Raw genomic sequence first — 18,019 nt, 5'->3', positions numbered from 1 at the left:
ATAAAACATGCATAGAATACCAAAGACAAAAATGTAACCACTGAATGTAATCCATTTTTTATGGATTCTCCAGTGTACCTCCAAAGGCTGATGCTTTGATGAATTATAGTTGATGAGTTATTAGTTGTGAAATAATTAACTTTTTGTCTACTCTATCTGAACTATCATTCACATTCTGTGAGGATATTTTTAAGGTAAACACACACAGATTGAAAACCAAAACATCTGTTACAGAAGAAAAAACTTTATATGTTCAATTAAATCAACTTTATTAATTACATGTATTATAATGCATCACTACTATCCCAATAATTATTAAATATGATATAAAAAAAAACAAAAACTAATGGTTACATCATTTGCATCATAAACTACCACAGATGAGAAAGTAAGAAAACGTGTTGTAGCAAAATGATCTGTTTGGCAGCAAAACTTCTCCAGGGTAAAACCATGTCATGCTAAATAGAGGATGAAAACCATGATGAAGTAGACAGCAATCTTCTCTTTTCACAGTGTGAATTTGGTGTTTGATCCTATATGACAGCACTACAGCATGAGCAGGACATAAAAAGATCACAAAACAGTGACGAGCTGTTTCTGATACACCAGGAATAAAATATGCAGAGTACTAGTGATAAAACACGTGTTCCTTTCACAGTAGATGCAATACAGTTTACTCGAATAACAAATAATGAGCTTATAAAATCCCATTTTGACTTGATTTTAAAATGTTACCCCTTACATCAATAACCTATAGAATTTGAGCTATAATTTTAGCAGCCTGTGACCCATATTTATGAGTGACTGCCCAGAATCTCATCCAAATTTATATCTTTCATCCAATCATCATTTCCAGATCCAGACTTGAGAAGAGAGTCTATGAAGTCTGAGTCCGTGTTGATCCCTGGCACTGTGTTGTCTCCCTCAGGGAGGAAGTCAAAGGTCAGACGGCTGGCCCGGCTATTATGGTAGCTGCTGGAGCCGGGACTGGACTCTGCAAAGTTACCCGCAGACAGTCTCTGCTCGGGAGAGGTCTGGTGCAGGTTTCCCACTGCTGCTGGGGATCCCATCATTGGTCTCGGGCCCGTGTCTCTTACCGAGGGACTCTGAGGGAGCATCCCAATGTCTGGCGCTACCTGGTTGGGCGGACCAACATGCCTCTGTTGGTACAGATTGTTTGGCATCTCCAGCTGCATGCCTTGTGACTGTAGTGGGTTGGATATCTGCCTAACAGCCAGTCCAGTTGTCGCTTGCTTCTTGGCTGAGCTCCAGCCCATGTTTGCATTTCTCATCAAGCCCCCCAGACCCTGTCCCGGTGCCCCTGAGGAATGCAGATCACTCGTGGCTCTTGGGTGTGGTACACCTGTTGCATTATTCATTTCAAAAGAATTTCCATGCTGATTTGGCGCCGGGAACCTGGATTTATTCTGACTGAGCAGAATCCGATTGGGATTGTTATGCTGTTGACAGTGGCTGACACAAGGACTTGGATGATAGTCGGTTCCAATTCCAAATCTGCGGTCTGATAGCGAAGAGCTCATCTTTGAACTCAACCTACTTGAAAGACAAGGTATGGACTGTTGATGATTCTCAGAGTTGTTGCTAGAAGTCTGGGAGATTTGACCTGAGGAGAAAGAAATTTACAAAAATTATTTTCTCCTGTTAACATTATAGTCTTCCCAACTCACAAATCTGCCGCACCTCCAAAAAGATGAACTCGGACCACATTTCTTGAATGCTTGTATTCAGGCGGCGGCCTCGTGAGATGGCGACTGAACTGATCCTGTGTGCCGTCTTTACCCTGAAAAGGAAAGGCAACGCAGTGAATACTGATTATGGGATTAATCAATCGCAAATTCTCAGAGTCCGACCTCCTTATTAATTGGTGAAGGCTGTATGATGCAAGATGTAACGTACTGAATCGCTAATGGTGTGCTGCTGTTGGATCAGCTGCCTCTGCATGGCCTGAGTTTTGGCTGCGCCTTTCTGCTGGTTGTTAGGAGCCGGGGGCCGTGGCTGAGACATGACCCCTAAGCTTCCAGTGGTGGGTAACCTCGGACCAGGAGCAACACCCTTAGAAGAAGAAACAAGACTTTTTTTTATGTTAGCAGTGGACAGACATACCTTTTTTTGACTCTTCTCAAGGAAGAGACAAACTCAAATGATGCAATATTACAGTTTGACCACTAGAGGGAAAGATTGTACAAGACACCAGATGAGTCTCAAAGACCCTATTCAGCTCCAAAATGTGGTCAAGGCTACTCCCTCTGCAGATGAAAAAAAAAAGAGGCTTTATTTGGAATGGGGAGTGTGAGCCCTCCTCAAGGCCTTGTCCCCCCCCCCCCCGCCCCCGATAATCGTGTCTAAAGAGAGTGGAAAGAATCCCTGAGACAGCAGGAAGCGTGTGCCAATGGAGAGTAATGTACCAGCACCATGACTACCTCGATTTAATAAGCCCTCCTTTACTGATCACCCCGTTGTGTTTTGGCTCCTGACGCTTATCACACACTGAATACATAGTGGTGACAAAACTCAAATGAAAGTGAGGAATTCAAGCCAACTTCAGAACGTGTGCTTTTCAATATAAGCTTCCACCATCGTGGGTGACTCAGATGCTTCAGGCTCTTCCAACGCATTTGTTAGCTCGTCTGGCAGTTTAAGGCCTCAAGTCGGAACAAGCATTTGCCATGAAGAGGTTAATATGCGCCAAAGCCAAGTCAACAATGTTAGTTATTATTGCGTCGACTTGAAATGCTTCCCAAGGCCGAAATGGATTAGAAATCGGCCGTCGTGTTTAGCAGTGGCCATTACCGAAAGGAGAGTCTGTGTGGAGATGCATCTCCACAGGGCGGTGATTTCATGGTCCATCAAAAGAAGAACAGGATTTAAGTTTGGTGTCTTGAGAGAGCAAGCGAATGAAAAATAATATTGAGGACTAACGAGACGGGATTAGTGAATGAAGGAGGCTCAACGAGCCATTTGTAAGGCTATTAATGCAGCTCTTGATCTACGCAGACACTAAACCGAGCACGGCTTCTCTTGTTCCTCTAGAACGCAGTCCTCAGCTCCGGTTCACTGTGCCCCCACCATCAACACCGTGAGAAAGGGTGGCCAACAACAGACATCGTCCTAGCAGAGGTATGTCGGGCGGGGGTGGGGGGGGGGGGGCTTAGAACCATCTTTGTTGAAAACAAAACACACGAGGTGTTTAACATTGTACAACGGAGTAATCCTCTCCGTCACACTCGTGTGTCGTGAAACTGGTTTCCGTGTTTCCCTTCTCATTCGTCACAAGCTCGTTGGAAATGAATCCCACATGTGGCTCCGGCCGAGCGATTTCGTGTCCCTCCCATCCAGCTGTACGGTGATCCAGGCCCAGCCTTGCCGGCTCTCACACTGCACCCCCCCCCCCCCCCCCCCCCCCCCCCAGACTGGAATCATGACGCTGTCTCTCGGGAGCACCTCGGCATCTGGACTTGGCTCCGGTTCCCTTTCCCAGGAAACAAGCGCCCCCTTCACAGCACAACTGGACTGGTAGGAAAAGTTTGAAGACGTTTCACCTCTTGTGGGAAGTCTTTTAATAAAGCAGGTGCATCTTGTCATGTGTCATTTATTAACGGGACACTCCATGGCAACCCCCCCCCCCCCACGCAACCCCATCGAGCTGCTCAAATATGCTTTTCATGGCAACACCAAGGCCGTGTTCGCCGACGTCGACAGTATGAATAGCCTTTTCTGTCTTTAACCCAAGAAACGCAGCCGGCAGCCTGATCCAACCCAAGTTCTGTAACGCATCAAGTGTCCGCCGCAGCACAGAGCCAGACGTGCTCATACTGAAAGTAAAAGGCTGTGTTTAAAAGCACATCTACAGATTTATTGTGACGGATCGGAATCGTTTGACTGATTTCTACACTGTAAGAAACTTCAAACGCCGAAGCCCACAGCTCGTTTCTAACACAGGGAATAAGGGCGCTCATTCAGGACCGTTATTTCTATGGCATTACTAATTCAATTCACTGAGAGACTGCACTCTTTTCCCCCCCCTCCCTCTTTGTGAGCTGTCCTTTCCACAAGAGCTGGACTTTTAACCCCGTCTATGCTGACTGGAAACACCGATACCATTAACATCCATTTAAAACATGTATTGTATCAGGTGCCACTGGTTTATTCTCCCCGCACACAATTTTATGTTACTTAAGCTTCTTAAAGAATCTTTTAAAATATTAATATTAAAATATGTTAACAATTTCTTGTGTAAAGATACTTAGCACGTTATTTGGAATCCTGATTTTTTTATGTTTTGCTTGTATCAATTATTCATAATTATTATTCACCAATTTGTATAATTCTACCTCATTAATTCAAGTTCCTATTCAGAGATCTTTCCTGATCCCAGAATGGCAGTTCATTTATCCAATACATACATATATATATGCAACTTCAAACTTCAAAGGGAGGATGTCAGTCATAAATGATGGAATGCATGTCAATATATACCGGTACATAAAAATAATTGAATCTTAAATAAACTCCATTAAAGTGTCTGCTGTCTGCGTTGGTAGCCTGATGGAAGAAAGGACTAAACATAACAGCTTTTCTTCGAGGGGACATCTTTACACCAACCTGAGGCCACAACAGTGAATTATCTGCAGACACAACACAGGTCGGGGGGGGGGGGCGACTCCTTTTCAGGACCACCCGTTTCTCCCAGAAGAATCAAAGACCTCTTTTACTGGGCAACATTTATCAGAGGCTTTAGAGTTTAGATTGTGAATATTTAGTTTGGTTTTCAGACGGCGTGCCAAGCCACACTGTCTAGATTACATAGCTGTATGATGAAACTGGTTCTCTTTTACTTATGTATGCTGACGTTTTTGTCATCCTGCCTTGGTTACCCCCCCCCTCTGGATCTGTAGCGGTTATAAGAGCTCTCTCGCGTAGCATACGTTTCCATTTTATGCAAAAAAAAAAAAAAAAAAAAAAACTAAACAAAACTGCTACATATACCGTTGGTGCTAAAGTGAGAGAGGGACGGCCTAAATCTCCCCAATCATAACAAATCAGCGATCCAACCTCCGGCACCAGGCTCAGCAGATTACTGTCATTTTCCACCACTTGTCCCTTGGAGCTAACAACTTCCAATTAGCGAATCCCACTGTGCATAGATCTGCGCCTGATGGGGAGCCACCATGACAAGGAGAGGAATTAGAAGTCCTGCATGTTAATCTGCCATGCTCTGGCAATCTGTATCATTGTCAAAAACACTTTCAGGGGAAATACATATTCAAAATGGGGGAGTCGCGACAGCAAAGGCGTCGACTGCAGCGCGAGAACACTGGCAATAAAGTCCCAAGACAAACCGCGTGGCGTTGCCGTCGCTTCAGAAGGCAGGTCGGCTGCTGCGAGCAAAGTGACAAAACAGATTGATGAGGAAGACGAAAGAGGGGGAGTCTGGCTGCTGCGCTGCAGTGTGCGGAACGCTCTACGGAGCGTAATGAAATATAGGTCAGAGAAACAGGAAGTCACCCGTAAGGAAAATAAAGTATTGAAGAAATCAAGCCTACACATCTTCATATGGCACTTTGCATCGTGTTAAAATTGTAAAGTGGGTAAAGACACTAGATTGAATTTTTGTTCTAAAACAAGAGACGTGTGAAAAGCACATTGCTGCAGCGCCATTTAACCCGCCTCGCTCGCCATGATTACATCTAAAAGGACGGCGTCACTTGGCCTTGTACCTCCAAGTTTCAGAGACTAGCTTAATCCATGCAACATGCGCTCTATTTCTGACTTTGTGAACCGCTAACGTTCACACTGCTCAGTCATCAAGTTATACACAAGGACATCTCGTTCCAACGAGAAGCAACGCTGGGGCGGAGCTCCTACCTGTCGCTGTTGTGACAGTTTGTAGGGCAGCGCTGCATGACCCAACTTCTGCTGCAGGCAGTGCACTCCTGACGTGGAGATCTGTTGGTTCTGGAAGTGCAGCGCTGAATGTGGTTGACTCTGGCCGGTCAAAGATGGCTGGTGTGGCTGCTGCTGCTGCTGCTGCTGGGGTGAAGCCTTGTTCACAGTGCTCGTCATGATAGGCATCGGCTGGCTAACAGAATGAGGTGCTTTGGGGCTGAAGTGCAATGTGGGCTTGGTACTTAGAATGTCCAAATGATGGGAGCCATTGTGGTCGTTTGACTTGTAAAGGCAGTTGTTGATTCCTTTACTCTGGGAGCCAAGCCTCTGCTGGCTAAGAGACGGAGGGCTTGAGACTTTGTCCTCGGAGAAGGTGCTGGTGGAAGGTTGGCTGCTAATGGCAGGAGTCCAGCTGCTCAACCCTGGAGGCGATGCTTGGTGGTGGTGGTGGTGGTGGTGGTGGAGCAGAGGGTTCGGTTGCTGCTGGTTTGCTGCCATCTGCTTCAGCTGCTCTGCGTGGGATATTTCTGGCCAGCAGGGCATGGCTCTGGGTTGCCCTGCCTGCACATTCGCTTTCTGCGACAGGTTGGTAGAAGAGGCGCCGGTCAGCGTAAACGAGGGTCCTGCTGAGGCTGGCCGAAGCTGCGGCAAGCCACCGGGAACTTGGGCAAAGTCCGAGCACGGCTCTATCTTTATGGGTCTCTCCAATGGGGAAGGCAAAGCGGCCGTTGCTCCTGCTGAGCTCGGCCGACCCATGTCCAAGCCAAAGGCATCGTCCTGCTTCAGCATCCTCTCAAACTCCAGGTCATTAAGTGTCGGCACAGTCTTTGTCAGTTCATCAAAAAGATCCTGCAGCTCTGGGTCAATCTGACCGCCACCTTCGTCCTTGAAGTCAAAGATGACCTCTGTGTTTGACTGGCCACAAGAGTGGACTTCAGAGGGTTCTTTCTTCATCTCTTTGAGGGTCATGTTGAATATGTCTGACCCAACTCCGTGAGGCATCATGTAATTCTTGTGCTGCAAAACCATGGCTGAGGACCCTTGGGCAGAATGAGACTGGGCTGCATTATGGTGGCAGGGCCCTTGTCCCAAACCACTGGTGTCCACGCGGACCCGTTTGAAGTCTGATTCGGAGAAGCCACACGAGTGCCCATTCTGCTTTGGTGCTTGTCCCGGCCCATGTCCCTCAATCTTCCTACGTAAAGATCCCTGAAGCTGCAAAACACAACAGAAAAGAATTTTACAAAAAAAGTAAGAAATAAAATTAAAAGAACCCCAAATGAGACATTTTCTTCTGAAACTGAATAAATTATTCCACTTGATGCACAAGCAAGTCATGTGAGAAAGGGTGAATTAAATGTCTGCTATATCCAGCTCAAATTATCGCCCTGTTAATTATTCAAATTTCACAATCTCCTCCGAGGCATGTAGATGGTTGCGCCCTGGACTAACCAGTACATTTCAACAAAATTAAATACTGTTTTCATTCAGTGGAACTTTTAATCTACACCAGTGGTGATGTTTCAAGTGCTTTTATTTTTTTATTTTTTTTACATGCATTTCAATTTGTAGGAACATTATATTGGCAGTTTTATTTAAGCACTGCCGCAGCGTTTATGCTACAGTGCAGTTTGTGTTCAGTGGATGTGCTGAGAAGCTCACCAGGAATCTGACAAGCTGTAGAGGTGAAAGTGAGAACAGCAGTCTGTGTTTCCCCTCATTTGCATACATTATACCCCCCATTGTGATCGTCAGATAGAGTTTCTCCTTTGTGGCTGAGACTCTGCTTAACATGCTGGTGCAGATATCGGACTTCCTTTGTCCTACCCCCCACCCCCCATACACCCCCACGTCTTCATGGAAGAAGGCAATCAGAGTATAGTGGTCATTCATAAATAAGCTCCAAGCAACAGACCTGCAGAATATGAGTCTTAATAACATATTCCAGATATTTTCAGGGAGAGATCTTCATCTTTTCTCTTTTTGCTATGCATTGTGAGCAATTTACTGAGCGAGTTGCCGTCTGTCCAGTGGACATCTCAGGGACACTGCTACATACATATTAAAATGATTACCGTACTGATTATGCAGCCATTTCTTTTGTGTGTGATAGCTACATGGAAACAAAATGTCTGATTGCACAGGAGAAAAGCATCAGTGAGATACATATTTAACCGTGGGAACAAATCTGAGACATTTCCACCCGCCGACACACATTAAGATTACGATGAGTCACAGCCGGAGGGTTTGGAGTGAATCCTACATTTCACTTCAAACTGAAACATTAAGAGGATTAATGGAAGTAATACAGATACACAGTCACATCCTCATATTGTGTGATTCAATTATATGGATAGTTTTTTGTTAAAATGTTGTTTGACATGCAACTCAGAAACTCTTATGAAAACATGTACAAATTTACAGGACATATTTTGGTGAATGTTTTGTGAAAAGGTGTAACTATAAGCACTCAGAGAGCACAAACCTCCACCAAGCAGCTCATTCCCCTCCCATTTGGATTTACACCATCATCCACATGGTGATCAGGATCATCATCAAAAGATTCCAAGTTGTTCTTGGTATCTTTATACACCAAAGCCTCCATTATAAATTAATGGGAAGATCCAGATTTTTTCTTATCCAGGCGGGTAACCAGATCGCTCTCATAATTTAATGGGGCCGAAGTTAGACCAAGATTCATTCTCAGATTTCTTCCCCCCCCCCCCCATCAAGATCCATCCAGCAGTTCCTTCCATTATTCTGTTAACAAACAAACACCGTCAAAAACTGTCTGGCTGGATGACAGCAGTTTTAGACAGTGAATTAAAATGCACTTAAAATGATGCATAAATTAATCTACAGTAGTCTCATTCAAAACCCGCTCTTCTTCTATCTTTACAGAGGCGCAGGCTAAACAACGTGCCCCTCTACAGACCATCGGACACGCCCCCCCCCCAAAAAAAAATAAACACAGATTAAAACAGGTCTTGTAGTGTGCACAGTTCAAGCTCGCTCGCTCTCGTTCCACAGGGCTCTTTCTTGAGAAGACAGACAGGAGTACTCTTCATGGTTCAAGGCACTGCCTGAGAAAACACGTCATGAATAATGGAAAGGAAAGAAGATGTGTTGCAAAAAGCCATTGAGAGACACGGCTGCCTAGCCGGTGTGTGAGCCATTTAAAAAATTGACTCCAGTCGAGAGCTCGCTTCATGTTCTCGTTCTCGTTCAAAATTCAAAGACGGAGCTTTTCAAGATTCTTTTTTTGCAGTCAGGATTAGATCACTGTTCCATGTCCATCCTTCATTTAGATAAACATGAAAATGCTATCTAAAGCTTTAAAAAAAATATTAGCATTTCCAACAGATAGGACTCTCCCATGCACGCAGGGCTCACCACTCAGAAGCAGTGGACTCCTGGATGGCCTGCAAACCTCGGGACAGATCTCCAAGTGATCTGAAAATAGACTTTTTGATTAACATTTAATGAGCTTAGCAGCTCGGAATCACTTTGAATGTGACTCCTGGTGCATGAGAGGCTCAAGCATATGCATTACATGCCGATCATCTCAGATTAAAGCCTGAGCACATTTATGTTTTATAGGTTATAATGAGCCTGCCATTCATTTAAGGATTTTATTAAAAGAAAAGAAGTGGAAAAACCGCTCACGAACACGAACAGCAAAATAAACGCAGCCCACATTCTTATTTGTGCAAAAGATTTTGAACAAATCCTCTTTTTGCAGCATCCATGTTTTATTCTGCCGACTTAAACGGAACATAGTTTCAACAAGAGACTCCAAAATTTTAAGCACGGCCGCTGAATGATGCTCACGGATGCCCTTTGAATGTGACAGAGGAACCTGACCTTGGTCCTGTCAAAATGAAGCCATGCACATGCATCCCTGGGAGCTGGAGGGCTGGTAGCTCATGTGTCAAGCCGAGCAGTATGGTGATGCTGAGCATTGTGGATGGGGCTCTGGGTGAGCCATCACAGGGACACAACACGAGGCCTCCTGCAACCATCTGTCAGGCTACCGGCCTCAGTGCTGTGCTTGAAGGATATTAGCTGCAGAGAGGAGTGTTCAAAGGTTTTGTATTTGTATTTGCAAATGAGCGTGCAGCTTAAAGGGGAAAAAAGATGCAGCTTGCCAGTCCTTAATCTATTCGCCAGAGCCCTGAAACATGTTGCAATCCTCTCCTGATCTCCTGAGAGTCAGAAACCTGCCTCTTGGCATTTGACATGGAAAAAGAGTCCCAAAAATAAAAGGCATATATGTGACTATTGTGTTCCTAGGGAGACATAATATTTATACAGTTCTGCAGGTTGCATACTGCTGTAAGTGGGGATTTCAGCTCCTTTACTGCCAGAAAAGAAACAAGAGTCCTAAGACCAGTGCCAGTGATCAGCCGTCATAAAAATATTCAGCTATCTTCCTAGAGAATGCCGAGGGCTCAGAGTAATTATAGGGTTTCTACTCTCTCTTTAAAGCTGCAAGACATGATACTATATCCAGAGAAATTCAATAGAACATCACAAATGGCTTGAAAATTCTAATCACTTAAAGGACCGTAAGGAAGCGGCGGCTGAAAGGATCCGTACCTTCACAAGGTACTTTGTAGTTTCAGTCGAATCAGGCCAGCGGGCTGTCAAGTTCCGCTTTGTCTGTTCATCTCGGTTTATTAAATCGTTTATTCTGGTAAAAGGAAAGGTGTGTACACAAAGAAAGAACAATTTCATGTTTCATTATTTTTCTCCCTTAAGATACATTTGGTTTGGTTTGGGGGGGGGGATCATTCAGGACACTAAAAAACACAAAATAATTGTGAATTTAAGCTAACTGAGTTTCAAACCTTGCATAAAGATCAGCATAATAGGAACGAGGCACAATAAAACACAAAGTATGTCACTTATACTGTATATGCCAGACCAACATATATTATAAGGTTATGACAATCTGTCAGGAAATACTGAGCTAGACAAGCACGGATTTGTATTTTTATTTTTCCCACTTTTTGCTGAAAGTAATTGCAGACAAACAGATGTCGTAATAAAAAGTTCTTCAAAAAAATAACTTCATATTCCCCTCGATGAGAGAAACATTTAATCGGTTTCTACAAAGCGTGTGCCACGAGGTTGAACAGGGACAGGAGCTTGAGTTCACGGTGCGCCTCCCTAATCAGGCCGGCGCGTGTTGGGACGAAGCAGCACACTGCAGAGGTGGGCTACTTTTGTCTCATCAGCACTTTGCATCCCCACACTTCCTGACACAGTTGCATTAGACGCAGGCTGCCCTCCAGAGAGCAGACAGAAGAGAAGGATGAGCAGCAGCAGCAGGAAGAGAGAGGAGAGAGAGGCAGCTTTGTGTCTGCCTCTGGGAAATGGAAAGTGATGATAAGAGCTCCTTTGAAGAGAAATCACCCATTAGATTTACTGAAGGCAGATTTTTATAACCGTTGATGTAGATCAGCTCAAACATTTCACGGAAAAGAGAAAAACTAGCTACTTCAATACAATCTTGCACAAAATAAATCAAGTGGATCCATTTCTCATTCAAGTATAATCTCCCTCTACACATTAAAATGCCAGCAGGACAACAACTCCTTGCATTTAAAGGAGTTAAATGTTGAATTTAATGCGATAATGCTAAAATAGAGGAAGCTGCTCCCATAATATGTTTAATACTTAATAAAAAAAATGCACTAGTTAGTATCTACATGCCATAGAATACTCTCATTGTGTAGCCACTATGCAAGGACAATAAAGGCTTTCTATTCTATTCTAAGTACATGTGTATCTCAGTACATGTGTATCATATATGTGATATACCATATATCCATTTAAGATATCATCTCCCTCTGTGACCAATAAAACTATTCTGATAAAGTACCCAAAACATAAATTATTGTTGGTCTGCAGGGGTAGATCGGATAGTACTCCGTCAGGTACTCCAAGAGCACTGATTCCTGGATCGAAAGCAGGAGGAGAAGAAATGGAGTGATCCTGGGAACAAATATAAGGTATACAAATGTGGGCGGATGGGGGGGGGGGGGGCAAGGTAGACTCCGTCAAGGCATCGCTACACCACCAGCTAGGGCGTGCCACTACAAGCGTACCACGGGCCGCCCGCATCGCTGAGACAAGCCGTCACATCACATCACCCACGGCCAAGTGGCTCACGGAACTCCTGACACTGCTGTCGCCTCCCGTCTCCGAGTCATTCTCAAGCACAGAGACACTTGAGGAGGAGGACCGAGACCTCCCTGGACAATCTGTTGCTACAGGAGTTAAAAAGGGATCCCATCACTAAATTACAGATACAGAAAAAGTTTAGAGTTTATATTAATGGAACAGAAAACTGAAAATCATTTACAGTTTCAAGCTGTCGCACAAGAGCCAACTCTGTCTTCACACAGAATATGAAAGATGGAGAAATAGACGTCCCACCGTATATAAAGCTAAATCAATGAGAACCACAAGGCTCTGGCCTGCCAGCTGTATATGGGTTAAGCTGTTACTGTAGTGTAAAAGCAAGCTTAAATCCTCATTGGTCCAGCATCATATGTCTAAAACGCTGTCTGCTCTGCCAATCTACAGCAAAGCTAGTGTGTGTCAAGCACCAAAAACGAATGACAACGCTGCATCGTCAATGATGACAGTCATGTAAATGAACTTGATCTGCTTAATGGCTTGAGGCAGGAGGTATGAAACAACTTTAAAGTATGGGAAACCGTCTGGCGTAGGAAGGTTCATATAAATCAGAACATTAAGGTGTGTGTGTGTGTGTGGGGGGGGGGGGGGGGGGGGGGGGGTTAAGAATAAGAAATTATTGATCCTTGCAGGCAAGATCATTAAAGAAAAACAAAGTGAACCCCTGTAGCTAACAATCTTGAATGTTAAAATTAGCTAGCGCTTGCCAAGTAAGAAAACAAGCAAGTCTGGGCCTTAAGGCGACATGGACCTACAAAATATTGGTTCATGCAACGAGTTGCAAATATCTCTTCAGTCTACTTACATACAAATATAATGCGTTCAGAGTCAACCAATAACCTGAAAAAATGTCACATAAGAAAACGCAATTCTTTAAAAGCGTCCCAGAAAACAAATGATTGGTTTAAACAGGTCAGAAGCTCTTCTAGAATGTTTCATTGCCTTCAAGAGTTATTCCCACCAGCCATCACACACTCTGCTTCCCTCCGGTTTTGCCACAGGAAAAGGCCCATAACGGGGAACAAGTTCCCTTCCTGTTTTCAAAGACTATTCCTATGGCACGCAAGGGCCGTTTCCTGCTTGCTCGGCTCATTTCACCATCTTAAACATCTGGCTGCTCTTCAGCATGCAGCTGCCGCATGGTGAGAGCAAACACTGCCACTGCCGAGTTGAGTAACAGTTCGAAACCATTCCAGCCGCATCTATAGGCCACTGCAGAAACAACACTGATCTGCAGATGCTGCCGATGAAATAATCTTTAATTGTAACATATTATTTAGTACCTTTTGAAGTGCTGCAGCTATTTGGATCATAAATTCATAGACGCTCCGTTTCACCGACTGCTGTTCCAATTCAGGAAACAATATCAATCGATCAATGTGGTTACCGTCTCACACAACAACATCAATCGTCAATATCTGATGAGATTGCCGCAAAGTGCTATTTAGCAACATTTCTCTGGCAATTCCCAAGTGAAACAAGGATCCATTTGATATCCTGTGGGAAACCTGGGCTGAGTGTTTAATGCTGCGCTAATGCTGCTCCCCTCAGACAGGTCTTGATGAGCCTCACGCTATTACAGAGGGGAAACACATTTTGTGTATTAACTCGCCTCAGTGGAAACTACAATTGAGTCTTGTCGTCTCACAGCTTTCACACGATTTTTTCGTCCATTACGAGGCTCCGAGACGATCCTCGGCTCGTTTTCTCTGAAAAGGGACTGCAAGAGAGTAAGGAGGAGGAAAAAAAAGAAAAATGAGTGGGAAGCTTTGTTTGACTCCCACTTCTATCAGTTCTGACATTCCAAATAAGGTCTGCGAAGACGGTCCGGCACCGGCAGAGATGGACACGGAAAACACTGCAGAGCTCTCTGAGACTCCGAGGAAAAAGTGTGTGCTGTGGGGAGGGAGGAGGGCAAGGGGGGGGTCATGGTGCAGAAAATATGTGACCTCGGAACATTTATCAGCAGCTTGACATTTCCCAGAAGCAAAAAAATAATAACAAATAGGAAAAAAATAAAATGCTGATTTATCATAGATACTAGCTATAAAAACAAACAAATCATCTCCTAACTGTTTTGCTTGTTCGAGAATAGCTTGGTCTAAACTCTTTACACTGCTGAGCTGGTGAAGCTTTGAAGATCAGAAAAAAGAAACTGAAACCCTTGGGAATCAGGTAGAGAAGCAAATTAACAGCTGTCCTACACAGCTTTAAGCCAAATGCAAAACAAAACAAACCAATGAAATAGTTGATTTATGCGAGAGGGGATTGAACCTATAGCAATTGACATTTTACAATAACATCAACAAATAATAATATTAATGTCAAAAGTGTTTTCTCTTAGTGATAAATTCAGTGACAATTTTCACCAAAGTCTCCATCACTAAAAAGTAGGGGTGTAGCGGTTCACGGAATGTATTGTACCGTTTCATATTTTCGGCATATTTTCTCATTAAATGTGTTACTTAGCGCTCCGTGCGGAACTGAAGTCCTGGGGGAGTTTCCGCACGGACGCCTCTGAGTGTCGGACACTACTGACTGAGAGGGAGGGGTGCTGGTAGCTCGCAGGCGGGACTAATGACTAATGGCATCCTGGCAAGAGGAAGCCCCTCCCACCTGGAAGCCCCTCCCACCTCACTACTCCTGTTCAGGAACACTTTGGCTTCCCTGCTAAAGTTACGGATGGACTAAGAAGTTAATCTTTCTAGCCAAAAATTTTACGTTTGATAGTCGGAAAATTTGTCATATTCAGGCTGTTGCTGCTAAGTGTTCAAAGTTTACAGTGTAACTTGTTTATTTATACATTTAAGATTTTTTTAAATTGTTACAATGCAATAGTCTTAAAAACTCAGTCTAATTTATTTGAAATATTACCCAAATCGGTCGCTTTTATTTATTTATACAAATTCTATTGTTTTCATTTTTTTTATATGTAAGCATTTTAAGTTATTTTTTTCTGCATTTTTTGTACCGAAAAGTATCCAAACCAGACACCTTAAGAAACCGAACTGAAATGACATTTTAATGTACCGTTACAACCAACGTTCCCTCTAAGCTGCGCTGATACGGTCTTCACGCAGCGAAAATCTACGTTGCGCACACAAATACAAGTCCAACCTGAATTAAAAATAACAAACATGTAAAACAAACCACGCAGACAGGGGTTTTCGACCGGGACAAAGTGCGCAGCCTCTGGAGAAAAGGAAAAGACTAGGTTATAAACCTGCAGACAAGGAGTTCCAGGACTCTCGCGTGACCACAGTTGCACACATCCTTTGCTTGTTAATTGTATCTGTTTTATTTGTTGCTTTTATCTCTTGTTTTTATGTTATTTATTTTTATAGTATTGTGCCCTTTGAGATTTGCTTTCAAATGTAAAGTATGTTTGAAATAAAATGTATTATGATGATGTTGCTCAAAGTTGTCCACGGGTCTGCTCAGGGAGTTTGTGTGTTCGGTTATACCCCGACAAAAAAAAAAAAAAAAAAGCTATCTAGCATCTTTTATTTCATTGTTTTGATTATCACACAAATGCATATATTTATGTTTTTGTTTTCTGAACACAGCCATTTCAACCAAACAAGCCTGAATAAATCCAGTGTTTGCTTGACACACCTCTGTTTTCTACGAGCGTGCACAATGTCCAGCAGAGTGAAAAGGCTGCAACTGAGGATGCTGCAAGTTCAAGTTGGATTCAGGAGTGTCTGAAAATGATACGATCACACAGACATTGCTTGAATGACAGTTATTAGCCTCTGGGCAAACAAACAAACAAACAAACAAAGCCATACCCCCTGCAACATTATGCTGTATACAAAACCACCGAGCCCAAACACGAAGCTGCATAACGCCCACTATGTCGATTTAATCAGTGATTAGTGGTGAGACAGCAACACAGATCCGGTTGGAATAACCTCTTCACAGAGTATACTGTATACGAGTTTCATGTAACACTGCATTAGTATTACATGCATCATTCAGTGTACATTGATAAACAGCTTTTGAGTAATTACAAAATAGAGATCTTTAAACCAATTAAATGTTGACAATGTGGTTAACAACGTTGACGCTAGACATCTGAGAGTCTTTGCCACAAGATTCAGATGGAAAACGTTTCATCCAGTTAAAATAAATAGCATTATTTAAATTGACCTAGATCTGATAAGATGAGAAGTGACGTCAAAAAGAAAGTCAGTTTACCAATTATAAATTTCAGACAAAAGCGACCAACAGCAGGGGGCTTCTGGAAAGACAAGAGAATGTCACAAAGGAAAGTATCATCTAAAGAAATTGAAAAGGACCACACATTTATTTTCAGAAATGAGACTTGAGATTTCATGTATATGTAGAATAATTAAACAGAGCCCTGCAGGTACGGAGCTCACAAAGTGGCAGGGAAGCGTTCAAGGTTGTGGCTCTCTCTGAATGCAAGTTCCTGCAAGCAGGCTGTGCATGTGAACCAGGTCTTTATGCATGTCTCAGCTAGTCAGAGACACACTATGCTCTCACGTAATCTTTTAAGTGGTGAGAGGAAAAAAAAGAAAATTAACTTTCCCATGATGTGATCATAGAAAGAAAACAATTGTTTGATCTAAAACTGATGGATCGTATTTACGCCAATCAAGATAATTGTGGAAATTCTTTTCTTCAAAGAACCAAGTTGCAGTTTATTCTGAAATGGCCAGTAGCAGTTCGAGGTAGGAGCTCTGCAGTGCTAAAACGCATCCAGTTTATTCCAAGAAAATAGATTTCCTGCTCTTGCATACAGGTTTTGGCAGCGACTTAAAAACCCAAGTCTCAATCCTACCACTGCCAAACGTATGTTCTGCTACAGCACAAGTCTGAAAGGAATTCTGTATTTATAAATGCTATGAGAATAAAATATATATTTGGCCCTTAAACAGAGTATGCCACTATGTCCAAATTTCTTTCATCATCTTTTGTAACACAAAAAAAACCTTAGCAAAATGTAACCTTATACAACATTGCATTTTAAACTATGAATGAATGAATATATTTATTAGATAGAAAAGCACTCGGAGCACGGACCTCTGCCAAGCAGCTCATTCCCCTCCTAATTGGATTTAAGCCGTCCACATGTTGATCTGGATCATCACCAAAAGGTTCTACATTGTTCTTGGTATCTTTGTACACCAACCATGAAACGTAAAAGTGAATCAGAGTTGATGTGCATTTTTTTCAGATTTTTAAATCCGTAAATGGGGCTTTCAATATTAAAATGTTATTTTTCCTAACGTCATTCTGGATCCGATCTGGATGAAATTCAGCGGCGAGATCGAGGTCCCCCTACATGAATGTGTCAGATTCCATTAACACTGGTCAACAATCAAGCTCCACTGACCGAAATGTTAACAAACATTTCAAACCAATCCAGAATCCAGAATCTCTTTTGGACTGTCACCAAAATGTAGTCATCTGTTCCTGGTAACATTCCTAACATTTCCTGGAAATTTCATCCAGATCCATGCAGAACCTTTTGAGTTATCTTGCTAACGGACGGACGGACGAACGGCGGGGGGGGGTCACCACAATGCAACGTTTCCTCTGTGATGTCGTTAGTAGAACTGTCATTGTAACATAACAAAAAACAACTGACTTCAGTGCCACCACATTTGGGACGACACATTAAATCAAGGCTGTGCACACGGAACAATCTGCATTTCCATCCAGTGATGTGATATTTGGCCAGTGTGGAAGAGATTATCCTGCTCGCTTGTGTGGATTTCACAGCTCAACTGGCAAGGCATGCGTTGCCTGACTAGACAGCTGCTCCCCCTCACTTTGACTACTTCAGGCTAAACAGATGAGCTTAGAGATTCAAACTCTGCCAAGGCAGCATAATAGAGGGAAAATTCCCCCTTACTCAGGGAGTTAATTCACTGGG

General features: G+C 43.2%; 1 protein-coding gene across 1 annotated transcript in view; it reads right to left on the bottom strand.

Annotated features, from left to right (window-relative positions):
• Positions 1-271: 271 nt before the first annotated feature.
• Positions 272-18,019, bottom strand: part of maml2 (mastermind like transcriptional coactivator 2) — a 29,842-nt gene continuing 12,094 nt past the window's right edge. The window contains exons 2-5 of the mRNA XM_068745578.1: positions 5,887-7,122; positions 1,918-2,073; positions 1,702-1,801; positions 272-1,624 (exon numbers count right to left, since the gene is read on the bottom strand). Of these exons, the coding sequence (XP_068601679.1) occupies positions 795-1,624; positions 1,702-1,801; positions 1,918-2,073; positions 5,887-7,122 (2,322 nt within the window). The 3' untranslated portion in view covers positions 272-794. The remainder of the gene's footprint in view (positions 1,625-1,701; positions 1,802-1,917; positions 2,074-5,886; positions 7,123-18,019) is intronic.

Source organism: Brachionichthys hirsutus, chromosome 11 (assembly GCF_040956055.1).
Source record: "Brachionichthys hirsutus isolate HB-005 chromosome 11, CSIRO-AGI_Bhir_v1, whole genome shotgun sequence".
NCBI classification, from domain to species: Eukaryota; Metazoa; Chordata; class Actinopteri; order Lophiiformes; family Brachionichthyidae; genus Brachionichthys; species Brachionichthys hirsutus.
This window is presented reverse-complemented; position numbering and strand designations above follow the sequence as displayed.